The 25,169-nt window shown below is 35.7% G+C and overlaps 2 protein-coding genes across 5 annotated transcripts in view; one reads left to right on the forward strand and one right to left on the reverse strand.

Moving 5' to 3' along the window:
• Positions 1–19,795, forward strand: part of SON (SON DNA and RNA binding protein) — a 31,350-nt gene extending 11,555 nt beyond the window's left edge. The window contains 11 exon segments of the mRNA XM_047795721.1: positions 1,162–1,322; positions 3,233–3,379; positions 3,557–3,745; positions 10,699–10,809; positions 11,960–12,076; positions 16,155–16,302; positions 18,001–18,072; positions 18,181–18,296; positions 18,835–18,963; positions 18,965–19,021; positions 19,024–19,795. Of these exon segments, the coding sequence (XP_047651677.1) occupies positions 1,162–1,322; positions 3,233–3,379; positions 3,557–3,745; positions 10,699–10,809; positions 11,960–12,076; positions 16,155–16,302; positions 18,001–18,072; positions 18,181–18,296; positions 18,835–18,963; positions 18,965–19,021; positions 19,024–19,209 (1,433 nt within the window). The 3' untranslated portion in view covers positions 19,210–19,795.
• DONSON (DNA replication fork stabilization factor DONSON) overlaps positions 1–25,169 on the reverse strand; it is a 37,398-nt gene that overhangs the window by 6,822 nt on the left and 5,407 nt on the right. Inside the window, exons 5-11 of one of the 4 annotated variants that reach the window (XM_047795752.1) lie at positions 24,722–24,900; positions 23,478–23,559; positions 23,258–23,362; positions 22,569–22,767; positions 21,634–21,846; positions 21,263–21,324; positions 20,811–20,907 (exon numbers count right to left, since the gene is read on the reverse strand). In XM_047795752.1, coding sequence (XP_047651708.1) covers positions 21,286–21,324; positions 21,634–21,846; positions 22,569–22,767; positions 23,258–23,362; positions 23,478–23,559; positions 24,722–24,900 — 817 coding nt within the window. In that variant the 3' untranslated portion in view covers positions 20,811–20,907; positions 21,263–21,285. Of the gene's footprint in view, positions 1–20,097; positions 20,908–21,262; positions 21,325–21,633; positions 21,847–22,568; positions 22,768–23,257; positions 23,363–23,477; positions 23,560–24,721; positions 24,901–25,169 lie in introns of those variants that run through there. The other 3 variants (XM_047795745.1, XM_047795761.1, XM_047795738.1) reach the window with 3 other exon arrangements.

A 25,169-nucleotide genomic window follows, 5' to 3' on the forward strand; every position in this document is an offset into this window, starting at 1 on the left:
AAGATTATTTCCATACTTGAATTTTTTGTTTTGCTCAAACCATGTTCCATAACTAAAAATGGCAAGTAGAAATTCAGTTAAAGACAAGGCTAGTATCTGTTCAGATTGTTATTGTATGTGTTCCCAACGTAGATTCTTGCAAATAAACCTGAGATGTTTCCTTTTAAATAAGTTACATGTCTTAAAATGGCAATACAGTACTGTTAAATGTTTACAAAGATAATTCTGATTGGTATAATGGGTAAATGGAACAGAATGGTAAATTTTGCATCTGGGAAGTTATTTACCTGGGTGGCTATAATGTTAGGAAAATAAAGTGACATTTATTAAAGTGATTTCAGTAATCTGCCTTATTTTAAAAATGAAATGTTATTTTCTTCCCCTAATTTAAAAAAGTGTGCAGAGGTGATTACAACTTGATGGATAATGCATGATGACTTCTGTAATAATAGTGGGTAATTTACCATTATCCCTGTGGATTGGACATTTCTAGGTCAGAGTTGTCTAAAGAAAAAGATCTTAACAATAAGGGAGAATGCATTTAGTTAACAAATACCTTCTGAGTTCTTTTTTTATTCAAAGCAGAGGAGCAGTTTGTAATTCCTGGAGTGATTACAAGTTAGTAGAGGAGACACAGATACAATGCATATGTGTCTTTTACCAAATAGTCAAACTGCCAGAAGAGCGGAATGTGATGATTGCTATAATTGCTGGTATAGATTAGGCACTTTGGGAGCCCGTTGGAGAGGGGTGTTAAATTCTGACCTAAGACTTGTTAATTGAAGAGGTGGCAGTTTTGAAGTTGGACTCAGAGTGATTTAAAATGTCAAGAGATTAGAAGGAAAGTAATTGAAAGGCATGATAGTTTTGGAAAATAAAGTCAGCTTTGGCAGATGTGTGTCTTAGAATGTGTGGCAGGGAGATCATTATGGTTGTATAATTGAGCTATTGTATGATATTTGAGTGGGAAGCAAAATGGATTTAATTCTCTTTTAAATAATGAGGCATTTTCCTAAAAACTTTTGAGATAGCGATTTCATTAGAACTGTTAAGTTAGGGCAGAAAATTGATGCCTTTTAATTTCATTAGCATGTAAAGCTTTGGTTAATACAAAATGTACAGCCTTTTAGGAAAACTGCTTTTATATTTTTTCTCTTGCAGATAAGGCTCAGTTACTTGAAATAGCCAAAGCTAATGCAGCTGCCATGTGTGCTAAGGCTGGTGTTCCTTTACCGCCAAACTTAAAGCCTGCACCTCCACCTACAATAGAAGAAAAAGTTGCTAAAAAGTCAGGAGGAGCAACTATAGAAGAACTAACTGAGGTAAGCTAGACAGAATTTGTTTTCATTTTTAAATGGATTATTCCAGTGATGTTGACTCTGGAGCGTGCCAAAACCCGAATTGTGGGCTGAACTGATAATGGCTGGCACCGAGTGGCCAAAACCCGAAATACAGATGTGGCAGCGGCAGAAGCTCTGTTTAGCAGGCCATTATCCGGGATGGCTAAGCTCCGCTAGCTAAAAGTTACTTCCCATTACTTTTGCTTTCCAGTTTTAGAAGCCAAACTGACTGAGGAGTGGGACCGTTCGTTTGAATGGAGGAGGTGTTGAGTGAGCAACACGCAGAAGCTCGCCTACAGTTTCGTTTCCATTCACGACGTGTTCACTGATCGCCACGAGTGTACTGCATATACGCAAAGACACAGACAATCTTCAGAAATGATCTTTTGCCACCGGAGCTTGGAAATTAATGAGAATAGCTGGCCATTGCCTGAAAGGAACTTCTTTCGCATCAACATTTCGGGTTTTGGCTGTTTGGTACCAGCCATTGGTGATAATGGCCGGCCATTATCAGTTCTTCCTGCGGTTCGGGTTTTGGCAGTAACATATATATTTTAAACACACTTATTTTTGTTTTTAAGAATTTGATATTTTCAATTGAGGCTTTTTTTTTTTGTCTTTTGGCTTTGTTTATTAAATTTTTTTTTTTTTTTTGGAGGACGCTGAAATATTGCTGCTAGGATCCAGAAATACCACACTGTTTCAGATATTGAAACTTGTTATTGGCTAGCCTTATGCCAGCCTGCCACTGTCAATATATTCTGTTCCTTTTGGTTACAAGCTTGGTATACTCTGTGTTTTTGGCTAAATGAGCTTTTTATCCTATTAAAATATTTTCAATTGATAAGGGATGTGACAAATTCTACTGCTTGTATAGAGACAAGTCCACTCAAATTTACTCTGACCTTTTTATAAAGCCAGGTAATGGAGTCTGTTCCTTTGCTTCTCAAGAAGGAACTGACTTTGCTTTATGTGTCAGACCTCATCAGTTGTACCCTCTCCATCATGCCTTATTTTCCATTCTTTAGTTCTATTCCTTTAGACACTCGACCCTCAAAAACATTTACGGAAAGACATGCTAATGTCTAAACCAATTGCAAGTGTTTCAGATTTTATTTTGCCATACATTTGGGGATCATATAGTTTCTTAATCTGTTTCCTCACTTAGATTTATTAGGTATGAATTACAACTTTTTAAGTTTAAGGACCTAGTGAAGGCTTCTATTGCTTGCTAACAAATCCAAGCTCCTTATCTAAAACCTTGTGAACACTTAGTGTTTCCCTAAGTATTTTAGCCTCATCTTCAGCACTCTTGTCCCTTCTAATAAGTTTTTTTCTCACCTCCACCTGATTGGGTGACTTTTTTTTCCCTTTCTGTGCTAATCCTTGTTCTTAACTATGAAAATCTGGCTTAGAACTCTTCAAGGACTATTCCTTGATTATCAGATTCTGCCTGATTCTATTCTCTCTTAAGCTTTTGTTCTTTCAGCACTTATGTACTCAGTTTGTATTATATCAGTTTGCACTTGTTAATTGTGTTGCTCTGTAAAAGCGTTCCTCAGTTATCTCATGTGTATGTATTCTGTCTCTTGAACTAGATTGTAAGCTCCTTGAGAGCAGGGACCATGTCTTTTACTTTATTTTTTTGTATTCCCCGGACAGTGCCCAGTACAGTGCTCTGCACATAGTAGGTGCTCAATAAATGTTGTTGACTGACTGATCAGCTAGAGTGTGTTTAAATAATAGCTAGTAAGCTAAGTTACCTATTTGTAACTTAGTAATCTTGTTTAACTTTTGGAAGTTGATGTTGTGTGGTTTTGAGTCTTTTAAGAAATTACTTTTACTGTACATAAAGTGTAAGATTTATCTTTTGTTTGTTTTTACTTTTTAAGAAATGCAAACAGATCGCACAGAGTAAAGAAGATGATGATGTGATAGTGAATAAGCCTCATGTTTCGGATGAAGAGGAAGAAGAACCTCCTTTTTATCATCATCCCTTTAAACTCAGTGAACCCAAACCTATTTTTTTCAATCTTAATGTGAGTACTGGTGTTTATAGACTGGTGAAACGGCACAACTTGTGGAACTGTTTAAGTAAAACTCAGATGGATTTTAGTTTTTAGTTTAGGTTAAATACTATGAGAAATAATATAGTCATTTTCAAGTTATGTTGAAAAACTGTTGAGTTTTAATACAGAACACCATTATTTTTTTAGATTGCAGCGGCAAAGCCAACTCCACCAAAAAGCCAGGTAACATTAACAAAAGAATTCCCTGTGTCATCTGGATCTCAACATCGAAAAAAGGAAGCAGATAGTGTTTATGGAGAATGGGTTCCTGTAGAGAAAAACGGTGAAGAAAACAAAGATGATGATAATGTTTTCAGCAGCAGTTTGCCCTCTGAGGTAAGTAAGATGAATATTATGTCTTTTTTTAAAATATTCCTGTATCTGCATTTTATTGTTATTTTATATCTGATTTGGATTCTGTTTCACTCTTCTTAGGGCCGGGTTAAACGGCAGGGCCGGGTTAGACGACAGATGAAACAACCCGCAGCTTCTCATTTGACAGTAACTCGATGCAATTCACTTTGTGGAACCAAGCCACAAAGTGAAAAGCATCGAATTGCAGAGAACAGTGTTATCACATCCCTACCCAACATTGGGCCCTCCTTGCACTTGTGGGAAGGTAGCCCAAGGTACAACTATTTAGCTTCCCGTTTTGCTTCAAGGCTCTATAGCTCTAGATTTTGGTGGTAGCAAATTAATTGGGTGGAGGGATTGAGCAGAGAGGCAGATCCTCAGGTTCAACACAAGAACTGGATTGAAAAAGGTCATTGTAGGCTGATGTGAGCATCTTGGATACATAGCCAACTGCCCTAAAATAATGGTTTCTTGCTATTTCTCTGGGTTGTTTGTCAGATAGCCTTTAATTTTAATCATTTTCCCGTCCCTGTGCTACCTTGGCCCCATTTGGATTCTTGTGTTTAACCTAATGCTCAGCCTTGGTATTCCATTTCCCTTCTCCTTCCCCTTTTTGCTACTATTAAAAGTTGGAGAAGTGGAATTCACACCTTGAAATTTCCAGGAGGCTATAGTTGTATCTTGTCAAAATGACGCAGTAATAATGCCAAGTGTCAAAACAGCCCCATTAAAATGCCGCCTTTTTAAATAATGTGCTGCTAAATATAGTGCACATGAAAACAGCAAGACTGTATATATATGTAAATATATATATATATCTGTATCTTTGTATGTATCTCTGTATCTGTACCTTTGCTGTATCTTTTAATAAACAGTTTACTTTTATTTAACTTGTTGTGCAAAATCACGCTTGGGGGATCTGGGAGGGTGGAGACTTACTAGGGGGGTGGGAGTTTTAAATGATACCATAGACTAGTCATCACCTTTTACCCATGGTTTCTGAAGCCCAGACATTTGGATATCTGACGCCCTTACAATGTGGGAGTTCTTCCCCAGTTCTTTCCTTGCCGTTCTGGGATATGTAGGTCAGAGAGACCTGTACCCTTCACCTTCAGGTTTCCCTTTATTGGCCATATCATCACCGTCCAGTAAACACCTCCGGTACTAAAACTAAGCAAATCCTGTTTTATAAAATCAAAAGTGAACAGAACCCAAATCAGAAACTTTGATAGTATTTTTTTTTCCCCTGAGCTGTTCACAGGCTACATCTTCACAGTGTTGTTTTTTTGTTTTTTTTAAACTTGAAAAGCAAGATCTATACAATTCAAGCTGGACATAACTAGCCAATGCAACTTACAATAACTATTGATGATCTATATTTATATGGATTCAACAGTTGAAGCAAGTTATACTTTCACCAGCTGGGGGAGAGAGAGCTTGTTTGGAGAATATTTTAGTGAAGCTAGTTGAGTAGCTCAGTTGCTAATTCCCAGATTAGGCTACCTGTGTGTCTCAAAAGGGAAAGATTAACTGACAGTTTGCAATTGACTTAAATCTTGTAGTAGGTGAATAAAAACCATGATAAGAGGGGCTGAACAGACTTAGACATTCTGATACATATGCTTTTTTAGTAATTTCTTGAAGATTTAAGTATTTAACGGAAAACATGGTGGAATTATTCATGTGAGAAATTTTCCAGTGGAGTGAAATCCTATAAATATGAATAATTCCCAGGGATTTTCCTGAGAAGATAAGTGACCATAACTATTTTAACCTCAGTTGAACATGGGGAAAGTGCTTGGTGAATGAATCCTGGTAATAGCTTCATTTTGGTTGAGGGTAAATAAATACATATATTTCAGTCTTCAGCCATTTTCAGTCTTAACACTGAAATTGTGGTGCCTTACATTGTCTGTCATTAATAGTGGTTGTCAGATTCTAATGAAAACTTGAGAGGAATTATTCCAAAGAGATCTCAGGGGAGAGTAGTAATTAAGTAGCTTCTTATTAAAAGCAGAAGGGAAAAATTTCTTTCCATGAAGCACATTTCTCCCGTGACTAGGATAGATACAACTAGTTGATATCACAACTCTAAGCTAGCTTTTTAGAAGATTAGACTCAAAAAATATGTATGTTAACTTTCACTTCAAGGAAAACAATCCCAAAATTTTAGGAAGAAAAGGGACAGAAGTTTGCTTTTGCTTTCAGGTCTCTGTATTACCACCTAGCGGTAATAGTAAACACTAGAGGAAATGTTCACAATGTAGAACGTTTAGTTCCAGTCCTTTAGCTGTATCTTACAAATAATTGTAAGATTAATGTTCTGGGTACTGTGGTGACATTTTATGGGAGCATTGATTTCTTTTGATTCCCTATCAGGGGTTGAAATAAAGACTTGGAAGAGTAAAAGGAAAGTTCTTCTAAATATCAATATTTTAAGCAAATATTTAAATTTTTTTAATTTGTCAGTCTTTTTCATTTTAATAAATATAAATTGAATTTGTGGTTCTTCAATTTTGAGCATAAAACAGTTAGGCAAATTTACTGATTTGATCTCAGCTTTGCTCCCACCAATTGTTTTGCACATGAGTGCTCTTTGACGTAAGTTTGAGAGGCTAGACGTGGATGGATCAACATAAATCCCTATCTTATGGAATATCAACTCATCAGACTGTGTGCCCTTCTGCTATAGCATCATCTTCCTACCCAGAAGCCAACCAGCATCATCTTCAGTAAGGGGTAACTGCAGAACTTTGGCCATATTTGTGTGAATTTGATTTATAAACAGTGAAATCAAAAATGCTGGAAACAGTTAAAAAATTATCCTCGGGGGCATTAATTCTCGGTAATAAGTTTAGCAGAAGCTTATTGGGCAGAAGATACATATACAATCTCTGACAAAAAAATGTCCTTGGGTTTACTATCATAAATGTCCAGAGGTAGGTTGCCATTAAGGTCTGGTGATTGCTTACGTATTAGGGGCAGTTTTTGTCTCTGGCAGCTGTGCTTGATTTGTTATTACTGAAGAATTATTTCCACATTCCAATGGAGCTATAATTCCCTAACATTTGGAAGCTTCTAAATTTTTAAACTTTAGGAAAGCTGAGTTCTCGAGGTAAGATAAAAAATTTAAATGAAAATGAAACTTAGGTCCTGGCAGTGCTAGAATGTGTTCAGTACAGCCTTCCTTATTCAGTCTTAATCTCCTTAGATTCCCTTGGGTGATTAACATGGAATTTTGTTGAACCATTTAATGGGTTATTTATTTCTTGTTACAATTCATGTAAATTAAATGTGTAAGTTAAGAGTTGCACTAGAGAATTATATGTGAAATATTAAAAAGATTCATAATTCACTTTTTAAAACCAATCAAGCCACCTAACGACTGAGGCATTTAGTGTGTTTTTTGTTTATATAGTTGTCATTTTTCTAAATGAACCTCTTTGTATTTTATTGGTTTTTGCGAAATATTTTTAAGACATGTTTTAAATGCAGGTGTCGGGTGCTTTTTCTTTCTTGCGTTTGTTTACAATTAGTTTTCCTTTACTACCGTCTTTTAATTTGAGATACCTGTAATTACCGATGTAGAAAATAATTTGCCTATTATAGGGATTATTTTCCTTACCTAACTAACCACCTTCTAATAACACATTTCAGTTCTTCTATGCATTTTCATTGACTTTGTAAGAAATACTGAAAGTAATTGTTCCATTTATATAAACAGTCGGGTTAACAAAGAGGGGAAGTAAATTGATTTAGAAGGATTTTTTTTTTAAATGAGGATGATAAAGAAGGTACACAATTACAACTTAGGCCATAAAATGCGTGTTACATGGTGTCAGTTACATTATGTATTTCATTACTCCTGACAACTTTTTAGGTTATGGAAGTAGTAATCTTCTGTGTTCTTGAAATAGGTGAAATAATTTGGGCAGATTTTTATTAATGTGAAAACTGAAATTATAAGTTAAGACACTCTTTTTATGTGGATTTCACCTTTTAGAACAAGTCCTAGGGAAAAGGAAATTAAATATTTCCCCCATCATAATACCTAGAATATTACTATACATTAGATAGAAAGTCTATCATGTATTAATGGAAACAAATAAGGCTTGTTGATGATAGCCTGATAATAACAGTATAAGATTTAAGGTTATTTTTTCCCTAGTTCTTAGCCTTCTAAAACTGTTAGCATCGTTTTGGTATCTTTTGCACATTACTGGTTTTGAGCAACATTAAAAGATAATTAAGACTAAAGCTCTGCTGTATAGTGTAGTCCTATATGCTGTATACACACAAAAAAACCCATTATATAATCCAGTATAGTAGTCATTAAGTGATTTACTGAAAAATCAGTTCTTCAATTGCATTAGCTGCATTTCAAGGGCACATTAGGTATCACTGTAGAAAATTCTATTGGACAGTGCTGTTCTAAAGGGTAGCTGTGATATTTTATGAGTGTTTTAATACTGGTTCGTAACATTTGGTCTCTGGATATTAATGCTTTGGGGATTATAGTTGGCTTTTTATTGCATATCCTGAGTTAACTTAAAAACTGGAAACATGCTTTTTGATAAACTCTTAAGGATTCTTAAGAGATTAAGATAATCATGATTGATTTTATTTCGAGGCTATTTCTTCACATTAAAAAGAGCGAATATGAAATTAACAGTCAAATTACTATTTGGTAATAAAATTTTGAAATGAACTTGTAGCTCACTTGGTAAGACTGTTGGAAAAAATGGAAGTTGTATTGCCTCAGGAAAAAACTACTTGTAATTTTATCTAAAATAAATTTATACTAAATGTCATTGTTGCTCTATTAAATAAATATCATTTAAATAAATAAAAATTCCTTTCAAAGTGAGATGTGAATTTAACATATAATATTACTGAGACTTGAATGAAGTTTTCCCCCGAGGATAAATGATAACGTATTTAGATTACCCCCATAATAAAGGTTTAAAGAGAAAAATGTATGATGATATAAAGTGTTTTCAGCAGGATGAATTTACAGATAGGTATGTTAATCTGCTTTTCAGTTGGGAAGACTTAATTTTATTCTAGAGAAGTGGGAGTTTTCAGCGCCATCCTAACTACATTTTTATGGCTAGTTTATAGTCGGAAATTGGGGTATCAGAGCTCAGGGTGGTGGGTAAGTACATTTTCCCTAGTGTCTACTCTGAGTCTCCACTTCTTAGGGTAAAAACCTATTATTTATACTTAAATACCCTACCTAACATGTAGATTGTAGACAAGTATGAAACCCAAAGTAATTCTGGCAAAGTTAATGGACTGTACTTGGGATATATTTGGTGGGTGTTCAAAAATGACATCAAAGGCCATACCTGATAGTTTTAGGAAATATATGATAGGCAAAAGAAATGTAAATTTTGACCTAAAAGTTCCTATTTTAAAGTCCCAGCAGGTGATCAGAATTATAATAGAAGTGAAAAGTGAACCAACTAAGTTTCTTAGTGTTTCTGTCTGGTTCATATAAGCCCCCGAAATAGTCTAATTAGTGTGGATGATATATTAAGTTGACTGAAAAATTAAACTCTTTCATTAATGAGGTCTGTAGGCAGTCTAATAAATACAGAATGCAGTTTAATTTAGCTTTTAAAAAAGAAAGCAAATTCATAAAAATCTCTTCTGGTTACCTTGTGGGGAAAAAAATAATTTTGCTAAAGGAAAATTATTGGAGATTTTAGCAAAATAACTAAATGATGGAGTGCTTATGGGCTTCTGAAGATAGGAAAAAGAAAGAAGATTGGTAATCTTCCTTTTGTGTGAGATAGAATTATTCTCTCATAGTCATATACCTTCTCTATAGGCCTTATTTTTAAATAAGTTATTTCATACACACTCCACAGTTAGACTACAGCTAGCCTTTCTTTTTTAATTAAAAAAAACTCCTTAGCTGTTAACTTACTTTACTGACTTATATTTATTACATCCATGCAGTAGCTACTGATTAGTCTTTGTATATGAATTTAGGAAAACCTCATGGCAGATAAGCATTTTCCAAAAATGAATTTTCTTGGGTAAAATAACTAGAAAATATTAATGGGTTGTGTTAGAAGAAAAGCAAATATTAAGGATTGGTGAGTTGATGCAAATCAACCTGAGCTCTCAGTGTTAGAATGAAAAGCATCAGATACTTGATGGTTTTTTTCCTCCTCTGTGGTTAATAAGCCTTCCACGAATTTGACCAATAGGGAAGTTGCTCTAAAGATTACCCTTAAAATTTTTCCTGGACGTTATGAAACATCTTAAAAAGCAAAGACATTTTAAGTGTTTCAATTGACATTAAAATTGGGTACTCCCACAGGAACTTCCATCATAAATGTATATAAACTGAAAACAAAACATTTATTTATATAGTGAACATACTCTTTGAGGAAACTGAGTTCTTAAGACCATAATATGTGAACAACTGCAAATAGGTGAAAAGATGTGCAGGCAAGTAAAGGAAAGATTTTTGACATGATAGTGGTTTTCTGCTTGCTAATTTAAGAACCTTGCTAATTGCTTCTGAGGGTCATGCCTTGTAAATAGGGTAAGATGAAAACTGCTGAGTTACCAAATTAATAGTTTAAATAATTCTCAGTGTATTATACGTATTTTGTTAGTGATGGTTAGAGATTTTTAAGTTTTTCATTGAACTTTCTGATTGTAATTTGATGTAGAAAATAAGATGAAAGTAGTCAGGTTTTGGGTTGGGTTCAGCTGCTGCCTGATACTTTGTAACTTACCTTAAACAATCCTTGTCTGTTTTCCAAGGTTATTGTACTTTGTTGAGTCTTCTCCCTACTTTACAAAATTTTAATATATAAAGCTATTACTGTTCTTGACATGTAGCAACTAAAGATAGTATTTTTCAGAATCTGGGGTCAATTGTAATTTGATATAAGTACCTGTGTTTTCTTTCTTAGCCTGTGGACATCTCTACAGCAATGAGTGAGCGGGCACTTGCTCAGAAAAGACTCAGCGAGAATGCATTTGACCTTGAAGCGATGAGCATGTTAAATCGTGCTCAGGAACGGGTATGTAGCAGTTTTAATGTCTAAATGATTATCTCACTAACTAGAGGGTTGTGCCATAAGCCAAGTCTGTGGCATGCTGTTGACATGTAGGTCCTTGAAGAACTAAAGAAATCATTTATCCATCTAGCTTACTTTAGGTGAAAGCAATTTGGGGCTTGGTACTTCAGTAAATGTTTACTGTGGGAGAGGAGCTTTTTCTTGAAAGCATAAAATAGCAAAAGTACCTGCCTTCATAGAGTTTATAATCTGGGGTATAAAAATAGCTAAGTGCCTATAATAGCCCTTTGAGATGTAGGAGTTTACTTTTTTCACCTGAGGAGACAGGTGAAGAGTGGCTAAATGGGAGTTCTTGTGGGCGCAGTGGGTTCAATCCCTGGCTGGGGAACTTTTGCATGCAGCAGGCACGGCCAGGGGAAAAAAAAAAAAAAAAAAGTAAATGCGGCTCTGGGTCACAAAACTAGTAAGTAGGGGAACTGGGATCCAAGCCTAGGCATTCTGAATCCAGAGTCTATGTTTATAACATTGGACAGCTGCTCCAGATCTCTCCCTTTCTATGGCTGATATATAGAAACAGCAAGTACATGTTCAATAGAAAATACATTGCCTGACAATACCAGGTGTTCAGTAAACATACTTTGAATTAATGACAGCCAATTCTTTAACCATCACAGTGAGTGAACAATTTCCTATATTTATTACTCTCCAAGCATATATCTAGAGGTTATCCCAGATTTATAACACTTCAAAGAAAGTAAAAGTTCAGGTTGTTGACAAATAGAATGCTTTTATGAGCTATATAAGCAAGAGGGCAAGGATCCTTTGCCATATGAGTGATTTTCTGGATTTTGCATGTATCTTTGTGATACTTTGAGTTACAGCTGTGCTTTTTAGTTATTAGAGATACATCTCAAATTTTGTTACGAATGGGATCCACTGAGCAGTTACTGAACTGCTGCTTTAAAGTGTTTAGGAAAACAATTTTAAATATGTACAAATGAAGAGTATTGTTTTTTAAATTTGAGTATTTAAGTCTGCTATTTAGCCTTTTCAGGAACTTAGTAAACCATTTCATTTGGGGAACTAAATTAATACCAGTGGAATTTTAACTGGTAAGTGATTTTACTTAATGGAGACCTCCTCTTTTTTTCAGATCGATGCCTGGGCTCAGCTGAACTCTATTCCCGGCCAGTTCACAGGAAGTACAGGAGTACAGGTTCTGACACAAGAACAGTTGGCCAATACCGGGGCCCAAGCCTGGATTAAAAAGGTACACGACATACACACATACAAAAGTGTCCAAGTACAAAGTTAAAATTTTTAAGAAAATGTTTTATTAAAAATGCACGAAGAGCCCAGTGAATCTAACCAAAGTTCATGAATAAATTTGCTATGTGTATATACTCCAGGATGGACACTGAAGATGGACCTGATTCATGAGGCAGTGGCAAATGATAACTATGGCTCAAGAGCCACTCAGTTTATATCCTGAGGTTATTTTTATTATTGCTGCTGGGTTTTGTGGGGGTGGTTCTTTTAAATTGTGTTTTGAATGCTAACACTGTATCTCAGGTGCCGTTCAGAATATTCCTCAGTTCCTGTTGGACAGCTAATCTAATGATTGCAAAGCAGTGGTTCTCAGATTTTTTCTCATCATGGGATACTTTATTACAGGTTTATTTTTGGTGAATCACTGCCCCCCAAGAGCCCTCTGCCACCTGATTTTCCATTCCTCTATTCCTATGCCCTTCTTTCCCTCTTCCTCAGTGCCTGCGCCCCCCTGTAAGCTCCCGTGGCCCCCATTCCTCATTCCCGTTGTGATCTCTAATCCCCATGGTTATCAGCTGTTGGTTACAGCAAGTGGTTGGGAGGCCCCAGTACTAGTGCTGCATGTGGTGGTCTTGCCAGGGGACTGGAAGGCTGGGGGAGGGTGGCTGAAGTGTGGGGTGGGTGGTGCTGAAGGGTGGTGAATCGGGGGCGGGGTGGGGATGGAGAATACTATTCGTGGACCACCATTTAGGCCCTGGTGGCCTCTGGTGATCCACAGGCTCAATTGGAGAACCACTGATCTCATGAAAAAACAGGATTTGTAAGACCTAAATTCAAGGGAGAGGACGGACGCCTCGTGCTGTGAAGATGTAGGTGCTCCTGGTTTCAGATTCCTGCAGTGAGACGTGTGAACCCCACCTACGGCTGCCTCAGTGCTGGGGGAGTCTTAGGTGGTTACTAAGGGCTTTCTGAAGAAATGGATTCTGGTGAAGGGATGTGGCTTGGTTGGATGGGTGATGGGGAAATTTGTTTCAGGAGTACAGGCAGCATAAGCAGTGCTGAAACTGGGAGGCTGTATGGTCTCATGGATGGGAAGTTTCTTTATCCCGCTGTGCTCCTGACTCCTTTTGTGATCATGGGCAAGTAATTACTTGGAATTTCAGTCTTCAAGTGCCTTCTTACTGCTTCGCAAAGTGATGATCACTAATGTGACGGTGGGAAACTGCTGTGAGTGCCAGGGAACTGAATTTCTAAAAAAGCAGATTTTTGGTTGCTTCAGACCTTTTAATCTCATAACTTTTTCCAATTTTGATAGCATTCTCTCTGGTGATCTTATTAATAAATTAATACAAAGCATATCTTCATTTTGCCCCCTTTTTTGGAGGGGGAGAAATAGTTGCACTAACATACATACCTATGTAAGTACACAGTCTAATTGAAAAAATTACAGCTTATGTAGTTTACTATGGGTTGGTGTTGGCAAAAAAAGATGAAATCTAGCAAAAGATTTTTAAGCCTGAAATAATTTTGGACTCATATTACAGTATTTAAAATATGAAAGTGACTCATGTAGTATTTGAAAAATGACTTTCATCTCATTGGGAATAATTACAGATGTACATCTATTTAACGATTTTAATTCTTTAAGACTATATAATGTTGAAGCTGAGTACTTCATACTTTAGAAAGTTAGAACTGAAGCTTATGGATGTTTAGACATAGCAATAATTAGGTAGAAACTTTAGAAGGTGATTCCATTTCAAAATGTCGGTCTTCATTTGTGCAAAGAAGTTCTGATCCATAATGCTACAGACAAACATAACTTTTACAAAATGATTAAACTGGTGCCCTATAAACTTCCCCTTAATTTTTTTTAATGTCTAGTCTTCTAGACAGTTGACAGATTGTACGTAATTTACATCATTTAAAGTGTAAGTTAAGTCATTTTTGACAGTTCTTATGAGATAAAGACCAAATTTTTAAATAATTATGGAAGAAAGCAGTACTTTCGGGAAAGCTTCCTTTTGTATGTTACTGGAGAATATTTGCTGCTAATACCAATTAGGGCAGGAATATTTCATTTATAAAAATGAGCAGAAATGTGGAGAAAACCTTACATTCATCTTCACTGTCAGAATAGCACAAAACTGTCTACTTGTTTCGTTTAGAAAACTTTTTCAAATATTTGGTGTTTCTTGCCTTGCTATAGCCTAACAGCCCATGCAATGCCAAGTGTCCATGTTCTTTTTTAGTTTGTTGCAGGGTATTTGTATTTCTATTTTTCTGCAGTATATTTGTAGATGAAAAAAGTTTTATTAGTAAAACATTTAAAATGGTTATCAATTTAAAAGAAGCTTTATTTTCTGGAATGAAATGATTCAGACATGATCTGATGAATATTGTTTGCTGTTGTGATCTCATTAGGCTAATTAGCTTTTTGGTGAACTGTAATAAGCACTGGTATAAAGAAACATTTGAAGATATTAGAGAATGAAAACAAAATTGGAAACATGCATTACTTGGGGATTTGTATTATACTCTGCACAGTTGCCCTTTTTTTTAGGAGTGTTTCCTGGAAAAGAGGGGCGGATGAACCTGGAAGTAAGTAAAAGTCATTCTAGGTGTGTAGCAACAAGGCAGTTGGTATCCAAGCATCAGCTAACTTTTCTCTTTATACATCAACACTGCATGGCCTGCACCAAATAAGGAACTGAACCAGGGGTATGTTTTTACCTCCACAGCTGCCTCCTTCCATCAGAGCACCTTGTTGGACTTAATGTCTAGTCACACATCATTGGCATGTTTTCTCCCCAGCATGTAATTAAAAAGCTGGGAAAAAATAACAGTATATACGGTTTTATTACTGTATAAAAATAAGATTTTAAAAATTTAGTATTAACTCATCAATAGAGGAATTAATTAAATGTATACCTCTTGCAGAGCTACTAAAAATTGTGACTCCCTCTGTTGGTAAGTTAATGACTTTTGTTTATATTTGCTAGAGAATGTAAATCTAAAATATTTAATAACAAGGGGAAATAAAACATGATTTGAAGATGGATGGTATAAATTTTTTTAAAATGGCCATAAAGATCAACAGTAGAATTTGATGGTTTGTTACATGTACATGGATGCCCTTTAAAAGGGGGCATCACATACTTCTTTACGTGTGAAAATGACTATTGACCATGCTAATGTATATGGTTGTGCATCTTATGACATTAAGTGGTTTGCTGCTTTGATGGAAATTATGGTTCAGTGGGTTGGATACAAGAGAGATGACTGTTCACAGAATAACCTGTGAACTTTCACCCCTCTGTATGGAAACTTGTTTCAGGGCCAAATCCTTGTAGCTGTCTTCTTGCCCCGGTCAGTGCCAGCCCTACTATTCACAACACTGCTGCTACCGAGGCCTAGGTATGTAAACGTTTAAGGAGTTTTTTAAAAGTCTTTTAACATCAAGCTAGGTTTTAAAAGAATTCAGATTCAGTTTGGTATAATTACAGGGTATTTTATGTGATTGTCTTCCATTTCTTACTGTGTAAATTTATTTTAAAGGGTTATCTTTTGCTTCGTAGGGAATTTCTAAGTAAAATCTTTATACTTGATTTATAGTAGAACGGGGAGAAAAATTGGATGGTAAAAAAGTATACTTCTTCAGTGTCCAAACTATTTCTAAATGATTTCTGGGCTTTATTCATTAACTAGGTACACCTGGGACAATTAATATTATTGACTGTTTTAACATTGCCTTCTTTTTATTTTGCAAGCTAAGAAGAGATACCAGTGACCCTAAATAGTGGACGAAAACAGGAGTGTTCTAATTTTTTTTTGGAGGGCGGGGGCACAAGGACCACTGTTTTAAAACTGCCATTTATTTGCCTTTCAAAATACTGTTATGTTTATGTGAAAATAATTAGAACATACACACTACAGTATGTATACAGGTATAGAAGCATTTAATTGCTACAACAGATATAGAAGTAAAATAAGATTTCTTTTTTGAAAAAGTTACACTGAGTTTGTAGTCAAATTCTAACTATAAAATGCGGATATTTTACCTTTCTTTCTTCGGATAGGATCAATTCTTAAGAGCAGCCCCAGTAACTGGAGGAATGGGAGCGGTTTTGATGAGAAAAATGGGCTGGAGAGAAGGAGAAGGATTAGGAAAAAACAAAGAAGGAAATAAGGAACCTATCCTAGTTGATTTTAAAACAGACCGAAAAGGTAAGTTTTTAGAATGTTTTTTAATGCGTCCTTTAACATTTAGGGTTTCATTACTGTTATATATTCTTTTGCTATCAGTGACCTGGAACTGGAGGCACTCCTTACAGTATATACCAAGCTCTTTGTTAGGAAAAAAAGTTTCCCCCATTTTCAGAAGCTTATACAGCTGGAAACACTAATTTGAGCTTCAAGGGCAACCTTTGTTGTGTGCAGTATATGATTTAACTTTCAGTTAGATTTCATATGTCAAAAATGGAATTTACCATTTGTTTTCCCCTGACAGGGAAGGAACATATGCTTGTCTTTGTTTCTAGGATTTGAATCTCATTTCCTATTAGAGAGTGCTGTTTAGTCTTCATTTTCAAAACCCTTTTTGCATGTCCCTTTTTTTGAGCTCAGTAATTGAGTTCTGTTGGGTTGGGACTGGAGAGTAATAAACCAACTGCTGATAGTTGTTTCATTTCTTCCCTTGGAATAAGGTCCCCGGTAGAATCACTTGGGCTGCCTGTTTAAGCCTGATTTTTAAATACTGGAAAATTTAAAACTAGAATTTGTTTTCCTTGTCTTTGCATTAACCTCAGTTTAACTTTGATTACAATTAAATTGCTGTCCTAATGAATTTGGACACCCACTATCCCGGACCAAATTATGTATTTTTTAAAAGGTTTTGTTATTAGAATTTCTACATTGTCACCCACAAAGAATACTGTGTTGCCATTTTATTCCATTTGGAGGGAATTCATTGTAATCCTGATAATCAAAAGCAGGCTGGAAATAGCACAAGAACATCCTAATGTGGCATTACTTCAAACTTTTAAATTAGGAGAAGACACTGTACTGATTGTCACATTGACATTATACTGCTTTATCTAAGTTGAATGGATTCTTTGGGGTTTATTGGAAGAAAACATCTGGATGCATTGCGTAATTTGAGGCAGTAGTCTTTTTGGAATTGTGCAGTGTTGCATCCATGTTGGCCTAGGTTTGGGAAAGCATAGTGGCAGAATTGGCAAAGAACTGGTTGAAGAATTCACCCTAAGATAAATGGAAAGTATTACTTGTTGGATGGTAATAGAGCTAGACTTCTTTTGGAAAGTGAGGCTGAGTCTATCTCTTGAGTACATCTCATATCTGAAGTCAGAAAGGGCTTGTTTCCCGAGGAAAAAACGGGTCCATTTACCCATGAGAGAGCCTTTCTTTCTTTTTTAAACTTTGTTTTGGTCTAAAATCCTCACCTTTTGGAGAACATACTTTTAAACTAAGCCTCATTTTTTTTTTTTTTTTAAAGGGATGGAAAACCTTTAGAAATCATCTGCAACTAGCCACCAGTATTTAAACTTGCAAAGAAACAGACCCACAGTTGTTGATAATTATGACAATTTATATGTGTATTCACATATTAAATTCTTGTATTTTTGGAACATTTTAATTTTGCAGTTTCCAATATTGAGATATATGAATACAAAATAGAGATTTATATATTGAAAGGGCAAAATAGAAACCAAGGTTTATATAGAAGTCAAGGGTAGTGGTGGGTGTTAAATATTGTATTTGAAGCCATGGAACCAATTCAGGTTCCTACATAGAGGGAGTGGTTGTTTTGCCTTATTACAGTTTTAAATGCTGGGTCGAGATTCATTCAGTGAACATTGCATAAATGTTCAATGAATAAATTGAAATTTTTTTCTTTTTTTTAAGGTCTTGTTGCAGTAGGAGAAAGAGCACAAAAGAGGTCTGGAAACTTCTCTGCTGCCATGAAAGATCTGTCAGGTGAGAGTACACTTTTGAACATCCTCCTGTCCCACCCGCTCTTTGAATTCATAATTTGTCGCCACAGGTGTGGAGATAATTAATAACCGTTTTTTTTCTTCTGTATAGGCAAACATCCTGTGTCTGCCTTGATGGAAATCTGTAATAAGAGAAGGTGGCAACCACCTGAATTTCTCCTGGTCCATGATAGTGGCCCTGATCATCGCAAACATTTTCTCTTTAGGGTAAATATGAATTTCTGCATTAATTGTATACATTTATTAGTTTTATGACTTAATGTTAGAGGGTGAGGGGTAAGCATCATATGATCACAGGATTAATGTTTGCGGGTTGGGAATGTGTATATGTGTGGGTAGAGTGGTGGCATTTTAAAAAATGACCTGTTGATTTTTTAAAAAAATGTTGGAGGGAAAGATGTGGGCAAAATTTGATGAATAATTTGTTAATCCTTTCTAGTGGAACATGGGGGGAATTAAGTAGTTTTTATCAGGCTTTTCCCCCCACCCCTTCAATTTGGAGACCTGCACTTAATTTGCAGTCTCTTTTCCGAAATGATTTGCTTCTTTGGGGGTTGAGATTAATTTGCTTTATTACATAGTATGGGTGTTATATTTTTGTAAATTACTTTTCTAGCATTTAGTGAAAAAAATACAAAGCTAATAGATATTAAAGTTTGATGCTGTTCTTATTGTATGTTTTTCTTGAATAGGTATTGAGAAATGGAAGCCCTTACCAGCCCAATTGTATGTTTTTCTTGAATAGGTATTGATAAATGGAAGCGCTTACCAGCCCAGCTTTGCCAGCCCTAATAAGAAGCATGCTAAAGCCACAGCAGCTACTGTGGTTCTTCAAGCAATGGGCCTTGTACCAAAGGACCTCATGGCTAATGCCACTTGCTTCAGGAGTGCCTCACGTAGATAGATTGAGGTTTTATATTAATCATTTCAGATAATTTTACTCTGCATCAAAATGTATTTCCTCTTTAATGTTGTAAATATTTGGCAATTTAAGACATTGTGTAAAAAGCAATCTGTACAAACATCTCCAGGCTTTGATTTTTGTACCATGGAAATTGTATTTAACCATACAGGGTTTTGGTATGTTTATATTGTTTACCTTAGTGATGTATTTGTTTAAGTGGCTAACATCCAAACGATTGTTTGAAGGCATCCGTAATCTTCAGTGTGGAATGTTAAATAACGCTTTTATACTGTATTTTGTACTATGATGTAACTCCCCTTCCTTATGGCTAGGCTGCTGTAACACTTGCCTGTAATCAGTGAAGGGCTGTGCACCTTGTACTAGTTCCCAATGGGTTCTGCTGGACAGATACTGGGCCAGTGTTATTGAGGTAATCAAGCAAGATCTGTTCCACAGGGCTAATGCCACCATCTCCCCTTTAAAATTTTGTAGAGGTTGTAAAAAGAAAAAAAAGAAAAAAAAAAAAAGGAAGTGGTATGTTGTGTGATGATCAGCACTAAGTCCTGCGTTTCTGTCAAAGCCACTTGGGCCATGAATGAGAAGGGAGTCAAAATGAAGTCTGACTAGAATTCTACTGCAGAGGCCAAGTACATTTAGTATGGCATTGAGTTGTGATATAGTCTTACTTTGATGTGCATTTTGAATTTCAGCTACACCTAGGTAGACGTAAAATGATAATTAAAATGCTGTAACCATCTTACCTAATAAAATCGGCACCCAGCCACTATTTTGTTGACTATGAGAAAGTTTAAGTTTATGTTAATTTTTAGGGTCTGATAGAATATTTCATGTGTATTACAGTGGTATTCATATGCTATGTCTCTAAACTTTATTTTCAAAAGCTTAAGGCCCAAATATAAACGTCTCTGGAATAAATGTGGTGTTTTATTTTCTGGATTACAAAGTGAACACATAACTTCTTCACTACTGTTACTTCTTTTCCCAGTGCTTTCGATTTCTAAACACTTTTATTTAAGAAAGTTGAATTATATATATATATATACACACACACACACACACACACACAAAATACCTACAGGAACGTATTAAATACTACTTTATCATGACAGCTGAGCATTCTTTACAACTCTTAACACTATTCTGTGTGTAATACAAAATGCCCATATCTGAATTAACATGCAATTAAAAACAAGTTTTAATGTATTTTGAGAATAGAGGAATTGTAAACAGATAGGAAAACAACTAAACTGGAAGCATCAACAATCGGCTCAGTGGATACCGTCTACATTTGTTTTCTACCTTTATAAAACTGGAACTTGCTAATGATCCTAAGTAAACTGATGAAGGTAATAGTTTGGCCCTGATGCTATTAGTTGCAACACCATAATTCCTACTAAGCCTCAATTTCCACTCGTTAGGAAACACTTGAGTTTTTCTACCCAGTTTATAATTAAGTTATATGGATCTAGGAATTTTCATTCAAGTTATCTGAAGTTTTAAAAGAGTTATCTTCATATCTGAATACCTAATCAAAACAGTAAAAAACAAAATGTTGATTTTTAAACCTTAATCCTGCTTAGTGAATGTAATAAAAGCTATTGTAAAAAGTTAACTATTTGTAAACATCTGAATATTTTTAGTTATATTCTTTTTAACTTCCAAAGTGAACTTTAAAGCCAAAGGTATAAGAATCTTGAATTTCCTTGCTAGAAGCCTTTTTTTCCTCAAAGATTCCTTTTAGGCTTACTTTGGTGTTCAGGATCTCCAGTTATACATGCAGTCACTCATTTCCACATGCCGTAAAGAGGATTTCCCCAGTACTGGTGTTTGACTCAGATGGTCCAGGGTTTTAGGATGCAATCCACAGTTGGAAAGCTCCTCAAGGACAGCCTCCTGTGGAAATTTGTATGCAAGTCAGTAAAAAAGCATCAGTCTTTGAACACTGAAGAATTTTAAAAATTACCATGGGGATTTTGACAAATGGATGTCTTGTATAAGGTAAGGGCAATTCATCATGATCAACAGAGGTCACCCTAAGCATTTTTACATACAGCATTCAAAAATAGTAACTTGGGTTATTTTTACAAGTCTGGCAAACTAATAAAAATAGCCAATTTCGAAGGTCTCTTGCTCTCTAAATGAAAACTTACACGTGTCCAAAAAGTAAAGGCAAATATGGTTAAATAAATACACATAAATAAAGGAATCATAAAGTTCCAGCTCTGAGAGGACAATAAAAATAACTTGCCTTTTGTTTGAGAAGCTCTGTAGTCAGTGTTGAATACAACAGCCTGAATTGATAAAATGTACCTTACAACAAAAAGATACAGTCATTATCCATTCCTCTTGGTGAATTTTGTTTTTTTGGCCATGCCCAGGGTCTGGAAGTTCCTGGGCCGGAAACTGAACCTGCATAACAGCACTGTAGCACTGAGCTGCTACAGTGACAACACCAGACCCTTAACCCTGTGCCACAAGAGAATACCTCCTCTAGTAATTTCAATTGGTATTATGAGGTAGAGTTTAATAACTTAAAAACACTAGTTTGGCTCATAATCATTCACTTACTTCCTCGATTTAGTTTGAGGCAACTACATCTATTTACAGCCGTCTACTTACCCTATCCAGTACTTTATCAGTTGGTAGACAGGTATTAAATACAGCAGTTGGCTCATGCGTATACAGTCCTGCAGAAAATGACCCACTCTGTGAAGATTTGAGCAGCATGGTCACGGAATGTAGAGAATGAGGCATGACTGGACCTGTAATCTCCAAACTAAACTGATCTTTGTATCCAGAAAGAGCTTGTGTCTTCACATTTACACTTCGTGCCTTAAAAAAATTTTTAAGAAAATTATGGTCACCAATCTCTCAAGCTTTTGTCCCTAGCTGAAAATGTGATCAGTAACTTCTCATTTGGGTTTTCCTCTCTAACAGCTTGGGAACAAAAGTAGTTCCTGAGACAGAATGAGAAAAAAATGTTTAGTAATTCTCAGTTTCCAGCATGCTCTCTAAATTAGGAGATTGTTAATTGAAGTGTTAGTTCTAGAGAACATAGTTGTTTAACATGATATCCTTTCTGATTTACTAATGTACTTTCCATGCAGAATTCTGGGAAAATAAAAATTCGATTCTGTTGCTACAACATTCAGTATTTCATATTTACATGTGTAGTTTTTTCAGCAGTATGGATATTTTCACTTATCTATGATCCAGTTTTTGAGACCGTCCCCTAGAGTTTAACATAACATTCTTGGCTCTGTTCTTAACACTGGTTAAGAAATGAAACAAAATACGATTAAGCAATTTTTCCTTATGGCAATAATTCAAATGTAACATTTCATATAAATATATTTTCATATAAGTCCTTTGATATAACTTTATATCAAGGAATTTTTTTCCTGGGAGGAAAAGAAAAACAATACACAAAATGTAAAAATGTTAGGAGTTACTGAAAACAAATCAAGAATTTATCCTACCAGAAAAGGAAAAGCAAGTCTGTAAAGGCTTAGTTATGAGTATTAGTGTAGAATCTTTTTTTCCCCTTTTATTACCTTAAGCATTTGCATTGTGGCCCCTCGGAAAGCTATAGGGGATAAGAGGGTTGGTGGAAGTCCTGCCTGTGGACCTGAGGAAGCAACTAAACTCTTGCAGTTGATTAAAAAATTGAGCAATGTGAAGGTGTTCATTCCCTTTACCAACACAACAGACTCGGGTCTGTGATCCATCTGTACTTCATGTTTCTCTTGACGCCTGAAGATGACAATCAAGGAATTGCACACGCAAGTCCCACACTAACAAGAAAAGCAGCTACCTTAATCCTGAATCACCTGACACTTTTTTTCATCCCAAACTGGAAATGCCCTTACCAGTCCTTTTGACTGTAATTATAAGGCATCTGTATAAATCAAAATGATTTATGACCATTTTGAATTTGCTAGAAATAGATACCTACAAAAACTAATTTCCTCTCTTGTCAAAAATATGTTCCATTCCCCCAACTGAACCAAAACAGAATGTTTTCATGTAAAAAAAAATAGTTTAATAATTGTGGTTTATTGGTACTTAAGGATTTGTTTTTTTAGGGATTTGTCTTTTTAATGTCATGATGGAGAATCCTTTTTAATATGATTTTAAAGATAATTTGAGATTACAGTCTAACAAAACTGCCAGTTACTATTACATTGCTCACTAACTTAATTCAATGAAAATCAATTCTGGTTAACGGCAACTGAAAGGATACAGCTTGATAGAAAGTACATCTGGTTTTTTAATTTTATCTTGCACACCCATCTCTTCCAGCCAGGAAAAACTTTCTTCTTCATCCTCATCGCTGACTGCTTGCCCCCTAGGAAATTGCTATAGTTAGTTAGGGTCTGCATTTCATAAAGATGTTTCTTTTTCAAAACTACTGAATCCATTAAGTCACCAGATGATGTAAAAAGGTTGTTTTAAGCACATACTCCCCATGTCCTAAGCCTGTTCCAGATGCCTCCTTCTTCTCATGGCCATTTTCTTTTATTAAAGGCAGAGAAAATTCAATACCTACACAAGGAAAGAAAAATGTAACTGAGTTTTAATATAACCTAAAAGAATTTAATAGGCGTGCCGGGAGAATACGATATTTAAAAATGAGTTTTTAGGAGTTCTCGTTGTGGCGCAGTGGTTAACGAATCCGACTAGGAACCATGAGGTTGTGGGTTCGGTCCCTGCCCTTGCTCAGTGGGTTGACGATCCGGCGTTGCCGTGAGCTGTGGTGTAGGTTGCAGACGCGGCTCGGATCCCGCGTTGCTGTGGCTCTGGCGTAGGCCGGTGGCTACAGCTCCGATTCGACCCCTAGCCTGGGAACCTCCATATGCCGCAGGTGCGGCCCAAGAAATAACAACAACAACAACAAAAAAAAAAAGACAAAAAAAAATGAGTTTTTATGAGTTCCCTTTGCGGCTCAGTGGTTAACGAATCCAACTAGGACACATGAAGTTGCGGGTTAGATCCCTGGCCTTGCTCAGTGGGTTAAGTAAGGATCCGGCATTGCTGTGAGCTGTGGTGTAGGTTGCAGACAAGGCTCGGATCCCAAGATGCTATGGCTCTGGCGTAGGCCGGGGGCTGCAGCTCTGATTAGACTCCTAGCCTGGGAAGCTCCATATGCTTCGGGACCGGCCCTAGAAAAGGCAAGAAAAAAAAAAAAGAAAAAAAATGAGTTTTTACACTTGATCTATTAAAGCAGATCACTTTCATACTGTCTTGACAGCAGCTCACGACACACACATATCTCCTTGAAACACAAGGTTTTTAGGAAACAATACACATTCTCACGACAGGTGGTACCCTTTCATCAAGTATATTCTACTCACTTTCATTTTTTTTAAAGTGTTGAATAAGCACACTAAGTAGATTTCATAATCCACTAATGAGTTGACCCAGTTTAAAGACCATGTTATTGAAAGGGGAAAGGTTACTTGTACTATAAAAAAATTTCTATAGGAGTATACGCAGATTAGGATTTTCCAGCTCAATATATGTTTGAAGATTGGAGAAGGAACATCGCTACCTTAAAGCTATGTATAAAGGACAGCTTAATTAAATGCCAAAAAACTAATTCTTAAAATAATTAGATAAAACTAGTAAAAGACATTTCAAATTTTAGCTTTTAAGGAAAGTGTTTACTATATAGTGTGGTATTTTCACTTTAAATGTATAGTTTTACCTTCGGTTTTCATAGCTTCTCTGATACCTCTAGTGGTAGGAGATACAAGGGCTGTCATGACATCATTTCCTGCTAATCCTGCTGCACGGAACAGGATAGTAAACTGATAGGTACAAACGTAGAAATAGGGGCAAAGTTTTGTCTTCAGCAGATTATATAGAGAAGTTAAGCTCACAGACCTATGAAGCAAAAAATTTTTCTTTAAGTATTACTAAATATTTAACTTAACATCTAAAATTTAATTTTGTATAATTTAATCTGATGTCTGATTTAAAACACAAACATTACAGACAATGGTTTGACTTTTTGCCATGACACAGAACTTGGCTTTTTAAAGGACTGAAATTGGTCATGGGACTCACTGATGACTTAAAAATTTCTTTTTTTGAAATGCTGTGAACTTTTTATTTAACTATAACTACATAGCACAAGTCATAAGTTTATCACT

Source organism: Phacochoerus africanus, chromosome 1 (assembly GCF_016906955.1).
Source record: "Phacochoerus africanus isolate WHEZ1 chromosome 1, ROS_Pafr_v1, whole genome shotgun sequence".
Taxonomy (NCBI): domain Eukaryota; kingdom Metazoa; phylum Chordata; class Mammalia; order Artiodactyla; family Suidae; genus Phacochoerus; species Phacochoerus africanus.